General features: G+C 38.7%; 1 protein-coding gene across 1 annotated transcript in view; it reads left to right on the forward strand.

Annotated features, from left to right (window-relative positions):
- Positions 1-217: 217 nt before the first annotated feature.
- The window catches only part of LOC308265031 (uncharacterized protein), a gene marked incomplete at both ends in the record, with an annotated part of 54,128 nt that continues 33,836 nt past the window's right edge, over positions 218-20,509 (forward strand). Inside the window, 3 exons of the mRNA XM_080698660.1 lie at positions 218-1,169; positions 4,216-4,365; positions 8,445-8,585. Of these exons, the coding sequence (XP_080554786.1) occupies positions 218-1,169; positions 4,216-4,365; positions 8,445-8,585 (1,243 nt within the window). The remainder of the gene's footprint in view (positions 1,170-4,215; positions 4,366-8,444; positions 8,586-20,509) is intronic.

Raw genomic sequence — 20,509 nt, forward strand, 5'->3', positions numbered from 1 at the left:
TTAAATCAGTTCAAAGAGTCATGCGTGAGTGTCCTTTTCTCTCGGTGCTGTGTATGCTCCCTAATCCTTTATCACACATTGCTAAATCACCATAGCAGAGCCTTTGAGAGCACCTGAGCATCCAGTCTGTTTTTCATGGTAATCACTGGTGTGCTAACTTTGTGCCCCTTGCCCCTACCCACAGGTGGTCTCCTTGCCCCAGCCACTGTTGCAGGTGATGATGGAAATAAACAACAGGAGTTCTCCAGATGTGTTTGTGCTCCTGGGCTTCTCCACACGACCTGCACTGGAACCAGTCCTCTTCGTGGCTGCCCTGGGTTTTTATGTGGTGTCGATCTTGGGCAATGCTGCCATTATTCTGGTCTCCCGTATAGATGTACGTCTGCACACACCCATGTACTTTTTTCTGGCCAACCTGTCATTTCTGGACATCAGCTTCACCACAAGCATCGTCCCACAACTCCTAGCCAACCTCTGGGGACCCCAGAAAACCATCAGCTATGGAGGATGTGTGGTGCAATTCTACATCTCTCACTGGCTGGGGGCCACTGAGTGTGTCCTCCTGGCTGTCATGTCCTATGACCGCTATGCTGCCATCTGCAGGCCACTACACTACACGGTCGTCATGCACCCACAGCTGTGCCTTGGGTTGGCATTCGCCTCCTGGCTGGGGGGCCTGACCACCAGCATGGTGGGCTCCACACTCACCATGCTCCTGCCACTGTGTGGCAACAATCGCATTGACCACTTCTTCTGTGAGATGCCCCTTATCATGCAACTGGCTTGTGTGGACACCAGCCTCAATGAGGTGGAGATGTACGTGGCCAGTTTCATCTTCGTTGTCCTGCCTCTAGGTCTCATCCTAGTCTCATATGGGCACATTGCCCAGGCTGTGCTGAAGATGAAGTCAGCAGAAGGGCAGAGAAAGGCATTCAGCACCTGCTCTTCCCATGTGGCAGTCGTGTCCTTGTTTTACGGGAGCATCATCTTCATGTACCTGCAGCCAGCCAAGAGCAACTCCCATGAGCAGGGCAAGTTCGTCGCACTCTTCTACACTGTGGTCACCCCCATGCTGAACCCACTGATCTACACGCTGAGGAACAAGGATGTGAAGAATGCTCTCAGACACGCTGTGTTCCAGAATTGCTGTGACCTCATGGGGAAAAGGGGCAAATTTAAAGACTCTGGTCATTTCTGAGGAAGAAGAATGAGTTTCGGCATCTCAAAATTTATTTTGAAGGGCAAGATATTTGGAATGCCATTTCTATTCCACTATAAATCAAGCTCAAGGTAGGTAGAAATCTGAAATGAGTGTTCATGCACTGTTTTCAGACCAAAATGAAGAAAAAATGTTTTAATTTTCATTACTTATCAAATTCATTTGCTAAGTTGTTAGTACAGTGTATTGTTATATACACATATGCTCTGTATATCATCTTTTGTTTATATTATCATATATGTGTGTAGTATATATCTATGCTATTATATTGGTTTGCTAATTGTTTATAATATGCCAGGGTCCAGCCCTAGCAGAGTCGAGGTTCGTGTGTTGATGAGGGGAAGCCGAGGTCGATGAAAGAAGAATGACCACATGAATTCGATTCAACCTTCTCCATCTTTATTCAGTATCTGTTACAACTTTTATATTTTCTTTTTTGGCAGAAAAGCAAGGGCATAGCCATGCAAGCAGGATCACCAAGGACAGTAAAAGTTATTATTTTCTATAGAGTTTAGGGCAAGGGTGCCAGACATTTAAATAATCATAGTAGGCTTTGTCTCACTTCACAAGGCTGACTCAAACTTAATCTTATACAATGGCTCAAACTAAGGTCAGTTTGAACTTAATGTTTCGCCCAATATCTTTATCCTTGGGAAAAAATCTTTGCTGCCTGAGTCTTTCACAAGCCACTGCCCATTAGTTTAAGTTATAATGTTTATACATAAAATTCCAATTATACATATTAATCCAAATAATCCTAAAATAATTTTATGAAGAAAGGAATGCTAGACAATCTTCATGGGGGATCTATGCCGTTGCGGATCCCCTGATCAAGCTTTCTCAAGATCTGCAAGATATGCTGTAGCAATAATATATCTCTGATTAAGGGTGCATAATCTATTAAAGTATTTTCCATTTTTCCCAATATTTGTAATAACTATGCAAAATAGATATTGATAATCTTATAAAGATAGGTGATTACAGAGCTACTAAAGGTTTAAACAGAGATGTAAGCCTAGATCCATAGATGTGCTTACAATTTTATCTATAACTCTTTGTGGTATAATAAAAAATACATGGTTGGTATTTGTCTCAGTTCCTGACATAGAATTCCTATAGCCGCTTATGATAGCCTGAATGGTCAGGGTAATAGGAGTGTCTTTTGTTGTTCTTTACAAGTTCCTGTTAACCACACCTGAGTTTATCCTAATAAGGTGACTCTTGGCAAGCCCTGAGGGGGCTTGTCACCAGAGAAGCCAACCATAGATTAGAGGATTTGAACTTATAGTCCCACCCCAAACTTTAAGAGAATAGAGATAATCTGGGGGTTGAGTTTGCTTTCTCAGTGAGGGGTTGAGAGACCTCTGGGTTTTTTGACACATTCCTGTACCAGGAGATGGAACATCCCATACCTCAAAGGGACATTGAACAGGACCTTTCCAGACCTCACCCCATGTCCTCTTTATCTAGTTTTCTATTTGTATTCTCTTTAATATTCTTTATCATAATGAGTAAACATAAGTAAAGTACCTTTCTGAGCTTTGTGAGAATTTCCAGCAAACTCTCCACCCTAACAGGAGCCCCTGATTAGCAACAGAGCAACCTGGGGCCTGGGGTGACGTCTGCCCTGAGGATCTTCCATGGGCCTGAGTTCTGTGTAGTGCACATTCAATGCAGGCGGCTAAAGTCAGAATTGAACTGAATCTTAAGAGACATGGTTTGAAAACTTATTGTTGGTGTGGGGAAACCCACACATTTGGCATCAAAAGTGTTAAGAGCAAAAACATCCCTCTTACTTTAGGAGAAGGAATCTAAAGATGCAAAAGAACTTTAAGAGTAGAACTTTGAGTTAAATTAATAAATCAGTGGCTTCATCAATAATGTGCTACACTACTTAGCTATAACACTGAACTACTGTATTAAATTCCCAATTCAACTCTAGACCTGTTTTCAGGACACAGAGGAAGTTTTTAATTGCTCAGTAACACATTTGTTTACTTTTTTCACATATCCAAGCAAACTTTCATTATTTTTAAAGGGAAATCTATTTCTGAATGTTGTAAAAATTAGCACACATGCTGCACTAAGACATAAATCAAGTTCACAGAGTAGTCATTGTCTTGTTGACTTAGAGCTCAAACAGTGTTATAAAGTTGATAATATCAACCATTTATAGATGACAAAATTCTGATCAGAAAGATAGTGTTTATGTTCATTTATTATAACACAGATGAAGTAACCACAAAATCATCTATTTGCAGTAGCTATCCATTCAGTGGCACTATTTTTTTTCACAAAATGCCATCTCCAGAAAATTACCCTCCCCTTTAGAATTAAGCACATTCTTAAATGTTACATTAATCTCACAGATTGCTCATCTGATTAATACCAGCAAATAAATATTGGGAGATTTGGATAAACATGAAAATATATTATTGGTAAGAGTACAGCCTAGAAACTGTTAACTCCTACATTTCAACTGCTAAAAGCTACATTTCTAATGAAAGTAAATTCTCTGTTGATACACAGAAAATGAAAATGAAAAATTCATATATGGATATATGTATTGTAAATATAAAAATATCATTAAAAATTTATCAAAACAAATTTCATTCCGATTACATGAAAACATTAATTCTTTTTGCATATTCTCTATTACCCAATTCCCTTATGTTTACTTATTCACATGTAAAGATTGCCATGGTAAGTACATAGTCTTTGGTTTTGTCTCCTAATGAGAAGAACAAGATACCTGACAGGCTGCATGTGTAGTATCACCAGGAACATTCCTATGCAATGTCTGACTCTCCTGATCTAATTTTCACAATAAATCTGTAAGTTAGAGACCATCATCAACTCCATTTTGTAAACAAAGAAACTGAAGCCCAGTTAGCAGAATGTGAATATGAGAAGGCTCCTGTGTCAACCCAAGAGTTGATTTCAAATGCTTCAGGGCTTCCTGAATACTTTTTTATTAATATTATTGTTTTTTTTAGCGGGTCAAACTCTTCCTAAGGATAGAGCCAAGGAATCAAGTGGTGTAGATGTGGAGAGAGCCCCAGGTGGACCTGGCATGAAGGCTTCCAAGGGGAGGTCTGGTGGTCCTCAAATGTTGAGAGAAAGAACAGACAAATGCAGGAACACAGGTATCAGGAATAAGAGTCTTACAGATGAATGTCAGGTTTTATACTGTTAGACTATTAGGAGAAAGGAGGGCATGGCATAAATATATGTTTGAAGTTATGCTTAGAAATGGCCTCCTATCACCAAGATTATGTTTATATTTTTTATCTTATTCTACTTTTTGTTTAGGTTTTTAATCAATTTCATCTACATTGTGTTGGGGTAGGGGAGAAAGAAAGATGTGTTATAAAACATTTTTCAAATGTTTAGTCAACAGTCCCCAAACAATTTTCCCATTATTTACATTTTCATTATTAGCTAGAAATTATGCCCTTACCATATTCAAAATTTCATATATATATATATATATATATATATATATATATATATATATATATGTGTGTGTGTGTGTGTGTTTATCTGAAGAATATCAATTCAATTGCATGATAGCATATTTATTTGTTTATTTTATTTCATTTATTCAGTTGAAATCATATTCATTTTTAAAACATAAGCAGAGAGTCTCAGTTTTTACTGTAAATTTTAAGAAAAATGTGTGAAACAAACTATAATTGCCATTAACTTTTAAAAAATAAACAAATGCCAGTGGGGATATGGAGAAAAAGAGACTCTTACACACTGTTAGCAAGAATACAAACTAGAACAGTTTAGAGGTTCCTCAATAAGCTTAAAATAGAACTGCCATATAATCCACCTATATCATTCCTGATAACTTCTCAAAAAATAGAAATAAGCACACAGAAGAGATATCTATGTGCCATGTTTATTGTAATACTATTCACAATAGGCAAGATATGGAATTGGCCTAGGTAATTCATCAACACATGAATACCAAAATATATGACACATGTACACAATGGAACTTTATTCAGCCATAAAAAGTACAAAATTATGTATTATAGAAAAATAGATGGCACTGGAAGACATTACGTGGAGGTGAAAGAAACTAGACATATAAAAACAAGTAGTGCATGTTCTTTCCTATGTGAAAGTGAGAAAAAAAAGTGGACATGAAAGTAAAATAGTGATGACTGGGGATAGGAAGGGGTCCAGAGAGGGTGGAAGAAGGGAGGTTGAATTTTTTGGTGCACATTTAATACAAGTATGGAGACATCACACTGGAACCTATTGAATGTCCCATTAAAATGTGTTAAGTTTTTTATAGAAATACAACTAAAGATTCTCACTTTACTTTTTATTATAACTTTCAAGAAAAAAATGTAAGCTATGACATGTCATTAAATCTTAAAACAATCCTACTTTAGAATTGTCAAAAGGAACTGGGCGTGGTGGTGCACACTTGTAATCCCAGTACTTGGGAGGCTGAGACAGGCAGATCCCAGGTTTGTGGCCAGCCTCAGCTACTTAGTGAGGTCCTCTGAAATTTAGTGAGACTCTGTTTCAAAATAAAGAATAAAAAAAATAGGGATAGGGTATAACTAGTAGGTAGAATGTCCCTGGGTTCCATCTCGAATACTGCAAAAAAAAAAGGAAAATAGACAAGTTTATTTTCATCGTGATGAGCATTACCATCATATCACTGTCCCATCCTCATCTTTTCAGTTCTCCTGGAACCCCTTGCCTCACTCCCCACACTCTGCTGTCCATGTGGACCACATCACCATGGCACTCCTTAGACTCACAGCCTAAGTTCTTCTGTAGTACAGAGGTACTGATTGCCTGGAAGCCTGTTCCAAAAGAAAACCTCTAAGATGGTGACTTTCACGCTTTCATATGGTTTCTAAGTGACGCTGTTGGGCTGGGTGTGCACCTCAGAGTCATAGCACTTGCCTAGGGTCCCCAGCCCTGGAGTACAGAAAAGAGAAGGAGATAGAAACACATCTGACATGAAAAAAACCACAACTGACACACCCCTTCCTGTGTGAAATTTTCTCTTCCATGTCATCCTGTCATCGCTCACTTTGAAATGCCTGCTGAATTTGTCAAATTGATTTCACAATACATAAAGGACATGGTGTGAAATTTGAAGGAAACAGTGATCTGAGTAAAGTAGTTACAAATAACCTGTGTAGGGCAAGAGGAAGCAGGACTAAGAACGTGGCAATTTATCTCCCCAGAGATCTGGAAAACTCAGAAAAAAAGGGAATATAGGAAGAGATAAATGTACTCCAAAATACCCCTACACACACACACACACACACACACACACACACACACACACACCCCTTGCATTTGACCAGATGTCATTGCATTTCACATGAGTCAGAGTCACAAGTTTGCTGCAAAGAAATCGTTATCTCCCCTAAAACCACGGTGAGCAAAGGGAAGCAAAAGCTCTCTTTCTGTATGCAGATGATCCGTTGTAATTAAATCCATATATGTAAAGGACATGAAGGGCCCATCACCTACAAGTGACAGTACTAATTATTGAGTCTGGAGCCGCTGAAAGAGAGAAGCCCCTACTTCATCTATACCTCGTCACTTCATAGCCACTGTGCCTCGCCATTGTCCTGGGACAGACGAGGAATCCCAGGGTGAGTGGGGCCAGGCTCCATCAGAGCCCTCCTAGAATCAGCAGGCTGATGTCTCTCCCAGAACCTCCCACATGGCCCCTCAGGTCTTTGCTTCTCAGCATGTAGATGAGGATACTCAGAGTAGGGTGACCAAGCAATAGGTGAGGGTAAGGAGCTTGCCCCAGCTGAATATCCATGTGGATGAGGATGCTGCACCATGCACTGGAGCAGGTGTTGAAGGCCTGGTGTATCCAGGCTGCAAACTGAACCTTCAGCATTGTAGCACAGCCATAGGAGACTACCATCAAGGAGGATAGGGACAACCAGAAGCCAGTCAAGCCCTCAATCCACCCAGTGTCCCTGCAAGAAATGCAGATAGTGGTCGATGTTTCAGACATGATGTGATGGATGGGGCAGTGACCACACTGTGCCAGGGATATCATCACTGAAGACATCACACAGAACTGGCAAACTACTGAGCCAGGCAGGGTGACAGCAGCAAGCACAGCTGGAGATGCATGTGGCCATATAGAGCTGCTTGCAGATAGCCACAAAGCAGCCATGCCCCATAACACAGAGGAGAATACATTTAATGCCCCATGAACAGAAAGGCCAAGAGCTGGATGCACACCTCAATATATTGGTGGAGTTTTGTGGAACCCAGAGGCTGAGCAGCAACTAGAGGTGCTACTGTGTTGTATAGCTGAAGCCAGGGAGGGACATCCTGCTGGGGAAGGACTATATACAATGTACAATTGAGGTTTTACTACGAGAGGAAGATGAGGATCAAGTTGCCTGTGATCAATAGAAAGCAAAATTACATTATCAAAAATTACATTATCAACAAGGAACAGAGCCATCTTCAACTTGGGCTGCTCAGACCACTCATCCCCCTGGTTTGACACATCTACTCAGAGAAGGTGACACTCATGCTATCATTAGAAAATTGCATGAGTTGTTTTGTCACCTTAGCAGGAACACAGTTCGTTGCACCATACGTGTATTTTAACTAGTCTGCCTTGCCTGCTGATTCTCTAAGATTTGCAGGACAAGGCATTAAGTAATGATGTTTACCCATAACAGGATGGAAGCTACAACTTTTTCCTCAATAGAACTCAAATCTATCCAATAAATTTCACTAAAAATACCTCTAAAACTATAAAACCTGTTTTAAAAAAGCTTTTATTGGTATTTTCAGAAATAAAATAACATAAAACTCTATATTTTTGTCAGGATCTACAACTTTGAGCCACTTTCTCTGCTACTAGATTAAAATCTTCTAAAATTTGTGAAACATCAGATTCAATTAATAGATCAGCTATTTCATTTCCACATTGCATTTCTATCCTTCAATTATTATAAATTATCTGCAAAAATCATACTATTACTTCTTTGTGCCAACCTCACATTGTGAACTGCAAGTTTAGACAGGAATAAAACACAGTATCTATTACAAATGTAAGAAAAAAAAACCGATCTATTCTATTGAAGTTACAAGATCACACAGAAACTGGCAGGCATCCATTTTGCAATTTTCATACATGTGTCTATATGTCCACTCCCAGTTGTACTGGTTTCATGTTTATTCTTTTGTAAAATTTGCCCAGTGAAAACTAGCCAACTGGAGTACATTATAAAAGCCATATACCAGCCAATAAGGAACAGCATAGTGCTCTTCACCTTTATGTTAAGGGATAAAAGGCTAAGCAGACTGCCCATCCGGTGTGCTTGCACCCTTCTGTACAAAAGTAAATTTCCTTGATGAGTTTTTTAGCTTCATGAGTTTTTATTTGCAGCTTCCTGAAAATCTGTTTCAAACAATTGGGGGCATTTTGGAAATCCCATCATTCAGGTGCCACAGGCTCCCAACTCAGAGGCACTCGTCCTACTACCTTGCTGTGGTAGCCCCTGAGAGCTTGGGAAAACTTGGCAGATTCCTAATTGGCTGAGACCCAGCAGTAAAAATCTCTCAGCAACAAAGGTAAAAGTCTAAGCAAACACTGCAGCTGACCAGATAACTTTATTCATGAACCAATGTAAGAAATGCTATGGGGAGCGGCAAAGTATTTCTTTGGTGGTCAGGCTATCTCAGGGGGCTGTGTGGGGGTGACTTAAGAGGCATGGGAAGATGCCTAGTGGGCTCCCAAGATTCTAGTTTTCCTGTGAGAGGCAAAACTGGAAGGGGAATGATCAGGGACTTATGGCAAAAAGAAACAAAGGATGATTAAATATTATTATTTCATCTGAACCTAAAAGACCATATTATGACTCGCTGTCTTTTGGCAGAAGTTCGGGCCAGATGAGGATTAGATGTATTAATTATAGATAAATGAGCACTCATAAATTTTTTAAAAAATGGACCCAAATACCTTTTAGTTCACCTGACTTGTAAATCTTTAATAAATAAGTTTATCTAAGTTTGGTAAAGTAGAAGTAAAAGATGTTATTAAAATTTATTTTTACTAGGTTAGATGATTAAGATTATTTGGTTTATAAGGATGGTCTGATTAAAGACATAGAAAAAATCTCAAAACAAAAGTATTCAAACTGCATTATGGATATTGATGTAAGCATTCAGCAAATTACACACTGAATTTGGAGAATAAGTAAAGCAGAGAGACTTTCTGCAGTTTAGTCAGAAAAGCATGTGTAAAATTGGGGTCAGAAAGATGATGTTGTTTAAGAAAGTAAAATGGCTGAAGGGCAATCCAACGATAAAGGCAGGGGCTTATGGCATGGATGGTACCACTGAGAATGGGATTCTACCTGGTGAAATCCTCCAAGGTAGAGTTCATCCATAAATCCAATGAGGTCACTCTGGGTGAGACAGGGTTCACTGCCAGGGCAGAGATACAGTGAGCTGTGGAGAAAGCTGTCTGAAACACATACTTCTGATAGGAGATCACCAGAGTTCAGGCACAGCCCAGGGGAAGCATATTAGGATCATCAGGCATCCAGTTCATCCTGGAGCCCCTGATCACAATGATGATCTTCATGAGCTACCAGAATGTGGAAGATGAAACAGAGACCAAGGAGGTGCTGGGTCTCAGAAACACCATAAGTGAACCCAGTAGCAATGCCTGCTGATTTGGGGCAATCTTGCAACTTCCCTGAGTCCATCATGTTCCATGGGTTCAGTCATAGTTAAAATAAAAGTGGAGCTGGGCATGCTAGTGCATGCTTGTAATCCAAGTACTTGAGAGGCTGAGACCAGAGAATAACAGGTTCACAGTAAGGCTCAGCTATTTAGTGAGGCCCTCTGCAACTTAGTGAGACTCTGTTTCAAAATAAAGAATAAAAATAGGCCTTCCCCACTTCCCACTTCATTCCCATCTTGTACCCTATTAAGATGTATGACTACAATGTACCAATAAAAATTTTAATATAAATTGAATTTAATTTAGATTCAATATTATTTATTAGGTTTAATATATTTAATATATTTAGTATATTTAATAGATTTAATATAAAAATAGAGATGGAGGTGTAGCTTGATGATAGAATGTCCCTGGGTTAAATCCCCAGTACCTCACAAAAAAAAAAAGTTAAAAGAAAGAGAAAAATGCTTTTAGGTAAAAAGGGATTTTGTATGGCAATATTTTTGTTCTAAATTACTGAATTATCCCATAGAGGAAAGAAAAGAAAGATCAGAACAAAAAATCAGAGGGTTAAGTAAATCAGAGGGTTTGAGGAAGTTGCAAATAATTTGTAAAGAATAAGACATATAAAATATATTTTATATCTGTAGGGCTGATTATAATTAAGAGAAATTGTTTAAAGAGTTTTCTAAAAGTCACATTTATACCTTGATTGTATGTTTAAAGCAATTATGTTTTCTTAAGATATTGGTCTGTTCTTGATAAAATTTTACAAACACTAGCCAAAAAATTATTAAAGCAATTTTCTGTGTTTTCTTTAAAATGATAGGGTTTTGGGGTTTAGTTTTGGTTTGTTTTTGTGGGGGTTCTGGGAGATTTCTTTTTGGGCTTTTTATTTTTGTTTTGCTCTAGGTAACAATTTACAAAGAAATAGCTTAGATGAAGATTTTGCATTTTTATCAAGATAATCTCAAACTGGCTGTGGTGGTGCACCTTATAATCCCAGTACTTGGGAGGCTGAGACAGGAGGATCACAGGTTTGCAGTGAGGCCATTTGCAACTTAATGAGACCCTTTATCATAGTAAAGAATAAAAAATAGGGCTGGGGTGTAGCTCAGAGATAGAATGCCCCTGGGTTCAATCTCCAGTAGCACAAAAATAAAAATAGCCTCTTAAGTTTACCATCGTGGTTAGACCTTTGGTCACTGCATCTTAGCAGAGTCAGGGCTTGAATGTGTTTTATGGCACTAAACTCAAAATAAATTAACTATTACTTTGAGTTACTATAGCATATTTGAATCCTTATATATCTGTGATTATAGATATGTATACATATGAGGGCTAAATACTTGAAGCTTATTGATGTATCATAAAAGCTATAAAGTTAGTTATATAGGTTGTATGTTTTATACACATGTAAGGTAATCAATAAATTATCTTTTTGCAATGTGCATTGTATCTAAACTTTAATCATTAAAATGCTTAATAAAGTCATTAAAATTTCTATCTATATGTTTAGTATCATTCGAAAATTCATCATTTAAGACCATTTGCATGTTTGTTTTGACTGAATAAATGTTTTACTATTATATAAGAGAGATGCAATTGCCCATCAGATTATAAGCTTATTTCTGATCATTAATACTGCTGTATAAACTTGTAAAATATCTAGAGCTATTCTTTGATATTTTGTCAATGATGTTGATCTACATAAAGTTGTAATTATAGCTATCTTACTAAGCAGTGAACTTTAAAATTTACTCTAATAGTAAAGATTAAGTTAATATACATGTAACAGTGATGTTATTACTGACTTATTTATAAGTTAAGTATATTTGTGTTTACTAAGTATACTCTAAAATACAAAGCTTAAAAGAACAGGTTACCAAGTTAGTGTCCTCTAAAAAAAGTGTTAACTAGGTGTGGTGGTACACACTTGTAATCCTAGTACTTGAGAGACTGAAACAGGAGGGTTGCAGGTTTGAAGGCAGCCTCAACAGCGAGGCCCTCCACAACTTAGTGAGACCTGTTTTCAAATAAGAAATAAAATTAGGCTGGAGGGTTAGCTCAGAGGTAGAATGCCTCTGGGTTCAATCCCTAGTGCCACAAAAAAATTGTTAATAGTGATAGACTTTTTTATGTTTTTGTTTGTGTGTTCCTAAAATGTATTGTGACCATATTTAAGCAAAAATGATTAGAGGAGCTCAAACACTAGGCATTCTAAACTGTGTCACTCTGATTAAAAATTGGATATTAATAATATATATATAAGCAAGTCAAATTTAAATGAAATTTTGTTTATATCATCAAATATTGCCAAAGCTATTTTAAAAAATAAATTTGTTTTGTCTCTATTAGTTCTGATTTGTATTTTCTATATATTTGCAATTGTTGTCTATTAACATTACAGATATACAACTTCTGGAAAAATAACCTAATCAGTGTTTTGAGATGATAGCCATTACCAGCAAAACAGATAGGTTATATATTGACCCCTATTCATTAACAAGATTTAGTGAAACTGGAATATTATATGTTCAACAACTGAAACTTGGAAAATAATCAGGAAATAATAAAGCTAAGGAGAAAACAATGAAAAATATGTTTCTTGCCCTCCAAGGTCAAATAGGATCCAGGGATGATGGCACTTTTTTAAGACCCTGAAATTCTGGTAATCCATCTTATCTTCTGTAACAGGAATAAGCACCAGGCATTTTGGCTCATGCTTGTAATCCCCGTGCTTGGGATGCAGAGACAGGAAGATTGCACAGGTTCAAAGCCAGCTGCGCTGGTTTAAGAGACCCTGTTTCCAAAGAAAAATATAAAAAATAAGTCTGGGAGTGTAGTCCAGAGGTAGAAGGGCTTCCAGGAACCCCAGTTCCACAAAAATAAATAAATAAATAAATGGAATAATAAAAGCTCCAAAGACTGGGAGCCACCAGTACATATTCTGAAAAAGGAAGAGTCATCAGAGAAGGCAATGTCTCCTATGCTTCAAGGAAAGCCAAATGGTCAGCAAGACCATGACGCATCCTGAAAGATGCCATAATCAGTATAGGAAAAATCTCATAAAGTCCCTAAGAGTAACTCTAAGGAAGCTAGACTAACCTAAACAACAAAATAATTTTACAAAACTTTCTTTGCCCAACATAGGGCTACTTACTTTGCGGCAGACTGACTCAATGGGGATGGCCGCTGAAGTCCACTCGAGATCGATTTATCTCAGAAAGATGGGCATGGATTTGGGTGCCGTTCTGCAGCCACTTATCTGCAGCGATTCTTTCCCTTTTATGAAATAAATTCCTTTAAGTTCCTATTCACGGTGCTTTGGGAAAGAATTTGACATGGACAAAAGCTTCTTGAGCAATTGACACTTTATTACAAGAACCCTGAAAAATTTATATCCTTCACCAGTGAGATTAATAGTAGAAAAAAGAAAGGAGTGCAATCACTGCGAAACAATAGTGAATGACATGTAAACAAAGTAAAAAAAAACTAGTCCGGCATTCAAGAGATTAGCTCCGGATCTTGCGGCAGATCCAGCTGCCCTTGCAGACAGGCAGTTCCAAAGGGCAAATTCCAGAAGACACAGGCATGCCCAGGGCTTGGAGAATAGGCCTCTCATGGAATCTTCTTTAACTTTTTTGGAACTTTCCATCTCTAGGGCATAGTCCATATGGCAGGCATGGGGAGATATGGCGATCCAGGGGGATGCGATGGAAGTCTCCCAGGTTTCATCTGCATTACCTTCTAAAGTCTGAAAGCTTAAGCAAGCTCATAACAGTTATTTCTTGAATGCCGGATATGGATACTTAAAATATAATGAAGTTTTTAGATTTAGTTGTCAGATGTACTTCTCTAGCTGCTGAACACTTTTCCTCAACCGATAGGCTTATTAGAAGCCTATTCATCTTATAAATAATCCATATTCCTATCACAGACCCTTTGCAATATCCTGATTCTCTCTTTCCCATTTGGGACAATCTTAGGATAAGCTCTTCTTCATACAAAAATCCTTTCTTATTCTCACCATATTTCCTTTCTTTCACACTTACACGTTTATTATATCTATCCTTTGTTCTGGCATATTCATTTCTTAGCCACATGGCGCCTCCCTGTCTCGGGCAGTGCTCATACTGGGTGTAAAGGTCAAGAATCTTCCTAGCCTTCAGCTCTATTGTATTGGGCAGTATTAGCTGCTCATAAAATAGGTTGCTTTGATGTCACACCCAAAGTTTATCTTCTCTGTATCTAGGAAGGATCACAAGGAGAGGGGTAAACAGAGGCACCAGGTTGCCTCCCTTTTTGGGCTATTATTGTAAGTTAATGATTAGGATGAAGGTCAGAGATAGAGGGGAAATCTGCATTTGTAATTACTGTGACTGGAATGTTGCCATATTCTAACTAGATTTTATTACCATTTGAGCAAAGCCGAGGACATTTAGAGGCTTAGACAAATTACCAGAAAGTTTATTTTCCACGGACTCAGTTTCTCTCACAGTCCTGATCTTACATCACCAGAGCAATTCGTGTGGAAAGTTAAAAGAATCATTACCAAAAGAATAATAGTTATGAAAGAATATCTAAGAGTGGGGGAGTACTTTGGCCAGAGACAACACTTTCTCTCAGGGCTTTCGCTCACATTGAGAACCAGCCAATTAACTGCGTGGGAGACCATCACACAGATGCTGAGGAGAAGCAAGTAATCTCGGCATTACTTGGTCTTGAATGTCCAGCAGAAAAGTATAATAAAAAAATAAGCATTCTACCCTGAGGTATAAAAAGCCATACTCATAAATTCATTTTAAAAAGACCACCAATGTAATTTAACTAGATACCTTATGACTTTGGCTCCCCTTATAGTCTACATTATAATTTATAATGGTACTTCTGCTTTTAGGCTCACTAAAAAAATAATGTGGTACTAATGTCCAAAATTTAGTCTTTATAAAATGCTATAAAGCTAAACACGTCCCTCTTGGGGTTTTGGGGGTTTTTTGGGTTTTTTTTATGGTACTGGGGTTCCTGGAAGCCCTTCTACCTCCAGGCTATACTCCCAGACCTATTTTATATTTTTATTTGGAAACAGGGTCTCTTAAGCCAGCATAGCTGGCTTCAAACCTGCACGATCCTCTTGTCTGCCTCCCAAGCGCGGGGATTACAAGTGTGCGCCACCATGCCCGGCCTACAATTTTTACATAGGGTTTTTTTGTTGTTGTTTTTTTTTTGGTGGTACTGGAGTTGAAACCCAGGGGCCTTCTACCTCCATGCTACACTCCCAGAGCTATTTTATATTCTATTTAGAAACCGGATCTCTTAAGCCAGCTGAAGCTGGCTTCGAACCTGCGCGATCCTCCTGTCTCAGCCTCCCAAGCACGGGGATTACAAACGTACACCACCACACCCAGCATTCCCTCTTGAGTTTTTGCAGGTCCAGGATCACCATACACCTAAAGGAGAAACAAAGTGCTTGATTTACAAATACCTCTACCAAACATATAAAAGACAAATAGTTGTAGATATGCCTTATAATAAGCAAATTATTAGTACTAATGGACAGGTTATTAGTAGTCAATATGCTAAATTTTATTCTATGCTCTTTGTTTTTAAAATATAGAGTGGATTAATTATTTACATTATTATCAGTAGAGATTTGTCAGCCCCAAGGCATTTGTCAACTGTACCAAAGATGTTACAGAAGGAATAGCTAAATAATTAAATGCTACTAACCAGATGACATGGGAAAATAGATTAGCTCTACAATAATTAAGAATCCTAATAAGCTGGGCATGGTGGCTCATGCTTGTAATCCCAGCATTTGGGAGGCTGAGACCGGAGGATCTCAGTTCATGGACAGCCTCAGTTACTTCTTAGTAAGGCCTTCTGCAACCTAGTGAGACCCTGTTTCAAAAAAAAAAAAAAAAAAAAAAAAAGAATCCTAGAGAAAGAATTTTCTGAAAATTCAAGAAAAGATGAGCCCTTCATGAGTATAATGGAACAAAGTTTCAATAAATGGAAGTGAATAATGACATGTGTCTTAACATCTCTTATCATTGCTATTAGAATGGAGTTTGGTAAGATGATGTATAATCCCTTGCATATAAGGATTAATGCAGAGACTTATCGAGATAGCCATTACTAAATAGCCTCTGCCCCATACCATAACCTTTTTCTACTTGCAAACCCAGATTGAGGAAGTCAGCTCATGTTAACAGAATTAAAAAAAAAATAATGAAAGTGTATAATAGAAGAGGGGGAAATTATAAGAAAAAAAAAGCAATTTTTCTATCAAACTTACAAGATCACATAGAAACTGGCAGACTTCGTTTTGTAATGAGCTTAGATAGCCATTGTGTAGCTTTCGTACATGTAGCTATATGTTCCACTCCTGAATGTTCTGGTTTCATGGTTGTCCTTTTGTAAGAGCTCTGTGTACTCTGAGCTCTTAATAATTAAAGATATGGTCCAGTCATCTGACTGGGTGACTAGAGCAGTCTTGTCCAACAGCCCCAAGGCATTTGGTTGTGCAAGATGTGAGGCTTTTTGTACATAACATTCTCTCTGGTTCAGGCCATAGCTTCTACTGCCCTGAGAAAATGTCATCCTTCCCCTTGTTCCCTAACATGGAGAGTCATTAACCCTCATCCCCTACTCATCCAAGTATTACCTTCACATAGTGATCTGGAGGGAATTTTAAAGCTTTCAGTTATTTAAAAAAAATTAGTATTCAGTATCGTCCCCTAAGACTCCAACCCGCAGGGGCTTAGAGAATGACACAGACACCTCTTCAGCTGAAACATGAATTCTTCTTTAATGGATCCTTAATATGTCTCAATATGTCTCCTAATATATCTCCGAATATGTCTGTCACTGCGTATAGCAAGCACAATATATATCAGCATCATAATCCCTCCCTCTATTCCCTACCAACCCCAAGCTTTCCACAGCTAGGGCATGCACATTTCTGACTCTCTCATAGGCAGGCTGGTGGTAGCACGAGGTGCTGCATCACTGATCATTCTGCAGGCACGTAGCATGGCACACTGTGCATGCTCAAGGAGATGTCCATCTTGTGAGTCTCATGACTTGGCTGCAAGCCTAGGCGCCATCTTGAGTCCACGCTGGCAACAAGCCTGGGTGCCATCTCGGTCCAGCCGAGTGGGCCCCGACAATTCAGCCCCAGAGATTTATTCCTAAGAGTATATGTTTTTCATACTTTTTTTTTCCTGTGGGTGTAGGGATGGAACCCAGGGGCATTTGACCCCCAAGATACACCCCCTGCCCTATTTTTTTTATTCTTTATTTTAATTTTTTGTGTGTGTGGTACTGGGGGTAGAACCTAGAGGCTTTTCTAACTCCAGGCTATACTCCCAGACCTATTTTACACTTTATTTGGAAACAGAGTCTCACTGAGTAGCTGAGAGCCTCACTAAGTAGCTGAGGCTGGCTGCGAACCTGTGTGATCCTCCAGTCTCAGCCTCCCAAGTGCTGGAATTACAAGCGTGTGCCACCACACCTGGCTTTGTTCATACTCTTGAATTGCCCAGATCCATAGATCTCCTTTTCCTCCCTGGAGATATAAGGATTATCAAGAAAGAAATTTCAAGTTATTTTTGTGCCAGAGAAAAGCACAAATAAATTCACATTAGGAAAACTAGAAAAATAGGAGGAAATAAACCTTAAGCAAGTAGAAGAAAATAAACAAAAATTAATGAACAAGAGCTAATTGGGTGATGTGTGCTTGTATGTCTCTACCATCCTGTGTTCCATTAAGATGTATCACTACAATGCAACAATAAATTTTTTTAATTAATGAACAACAAAAGAAAAATTTATAAAAACTAAGAAAATCTGGCTACCAATAAAATTGATAAACATCAAATAAGATTGGCAAAGAAAAAGAAGAGGCTGGGCATAGTGGCACATGCTTCTAATCCCAGCATTTGAGAGGCTGAGACAGGAGAATTGCAGTTTATGGACAGCCTCAGCTGCTACCTAGTGAGGCCCTTTGGAACTCAGTGAGACTCTGTTTCAATAAAAGAATAAAAAAAAAAAAATAGAGCTGGGGTTGTACCTCAGAGGTAGAATGTCCCTGGGTTCAATCCCCAGCATCACAAAATAATTAAAAATTTTTAAAGTTTTAAAAAATAAAAGAAGAAGATGGCAACGAAGAAAAGCTGGGCTTACGAGCCCGCTAACAACCAATCTCTATTACCACAAAATCAGCGCCTTTCATAGCCAGAAAACACCATCAGCAGAGAAACAAAAAATGTAATTTCAAAGGACAGAGAAAAAGAGGGCTGGAAAAACGAGACACCAGAAAGAAACCAGACCACAGTGCTGCAACCGGAACTGTGGCGCGAAGCGGTGGGCGCCATTTTCCCTTGCAGCACCAGGCTCCAGAGAGGAAGGGAAGTCATAATGGAGCTCAGAACCAGAGAGGAGATACGCCGGCCTCACGCCCGAGGACACAGCAGCAGCGCCTTACTACCAGCGGCAGCAGCGATCTCACCAGACGGCACCAGACCAACGCACTCAACAGCCCACCAGGCTCCAGAGAGGAGCGGCAGACAGCGAGCCGAGGTGAGCCGCTGCGGATCAGCCAGGAGGAATTCGGCAGATTTCTCGGCGCAGGGAACATCTAAAGCTCCCAGAGGCTGGGCTCAGCACACCCTGCAGGGACTCAGAGCAGAGCTCAAAAACAGAAAAAAAAAAATATGCCAGCCTCACAGCCGAGGGCGTGGTAATGGCGCCACAATGCTACCGGCGGCAGCAGCAGCGAATTCACCGAGTCCACGACATCTCCATCTGCGCACTCAACAACAGTGAGTCAAATTGTGGCCCCTAGAGGAGAAATCCCAGTACTGTACTCCCAGGGACTTGACCCAGTGGGGGAGTGGCAGTGGCAGAGATATCACACCATAGGAGAACGCCCAACCTGGCAACCCCCATGGTCTAAAGCAGCCTCAATTGACTCCCAGGGTCTGAGACTCTGTGATACAACCTAGTAAAGGAGTAGTGGTAACTGAGATACCACAGACTCGAGATACACAGCACCTTAAGTGAAGTCGTAGTGACCAAGGAAAGAACCCAGAGAAGGCACAAACTTCCAGAATCATGGGAAAGAGGAATAACAATGGAGCAATGAATGCCCACAACCCCACAACATCAGAACCTGATAAAACAGAAATTCAGAGATTTCTAGAAGATCAAATCAGGAAAATGACTATAGAAATAATAGAGGTATTTCTAAAAGAATTCAGAGAGAGCCAAAGAGAGATAAAGGATGCAATGAATGAAGTAAAGGCCTCAATTCAAAGTACAAACAACCGATTAGACCACATGGAGAATAGAATCTCGCTCGTAGAAGATGATCATTCAAAAAATGAACGCATAGTTTCTAATTTAGAAAAAAAAATCCAGCAGCAGGAATCTGACATTGAAGAAATATGGGTCCATTTTAAGAGAGCTAACCTAAGAATAATCAGAATAGAAGAGGGAAAAGAAGGTGAAACCAAAGGGATCAACAATCTCTTCAAGGAAGTATAGCAGAAAATTTTCCAAATGTAGTGCAAGAGGTCAATACACAGGTCCAGGAAACTTATAGAACTCCCTTTAGACAGGATCAGAGAAGAGGATCCCCATGCCACATAATTGTCAAAATGCCAATGTGGAAGCCAAGCAGAGAATCTTAAAGGCAACAAAAACAAAGAGCCAAGTGACATTCAGAGGCAAACCAATTCGAATCACTCCAGACTTCCCAAACCAAGTCATGAGAGCTAGAAGGGCTTGGAGTAACATATTCCAAACTCTGAAAGAAAACAACTTCCAGCCAAAAATTTCCTACCCAGCAAAACTTTCTATCAAATTAGATGGAGAAATAAGAAACTTTCATGACAAACAGAAACTGAAGGAATTTATGTCTTCAAAACCAGCGCTAGAGAAAATACTCAAAGAGATTAACTACAAAGAAGAAATAGGTAACACACACCAGAACCAGAGAAACAAGATTTTCCATCCAACAGACAACTAAGATTGGTTATCTGTGAAGATTCATTATTTATGTTAGTCTTTTACCTATCTCTAAATTGTATTGTTTGCTTTTATTGTTGCTAATTTTTAGGATTTCTAGTTAGGATATTAATATACCTTCAGATATAGCATTTGGAAATATTTTATCCCATTCTATCAGTAAATTTAACTCTGTTTATATTGTCTTTAGATATACAATATTTTTTTATTTTTTAGGGAGTTTATTTACCCTTTTGTTGCCTGTGCCATTGAAATCATATCCAATAAATCACTGCCAATTTCAATGTTGTGAGGTTTTTATGACCCAGATTTTCTGCTAAAAGTTTATAGTCTTAGGATTTATATTTAGGTCTTTTATCTATTTTGAGTTATGTATATGTGTTAGATAAGGGTCCAATTTTATTATTTTTCATGTAATTATTATTTTTCAACAATATTTAGTTAAAAGATTATTATTTCCTCCACCAAATATTCATGGAAACCTTGTCAAAAATAACTTGACAATATATGGAAGAATTTATCTCTACACTTTTATTTAACTC

Source organism: Muscardinus avellanarius, assembly GCF_963383645.1.
Source record: "Muscardinus avellanarius genome assembly, chromosome: 7".
Classification (NCBI taxonomy): domain Eukaryota; kingdom Metazoa; phylum Chordata; class Mammalia; order Rodentia; family Gliridae; genus Muscardinus; species Muscardinus avellanarius.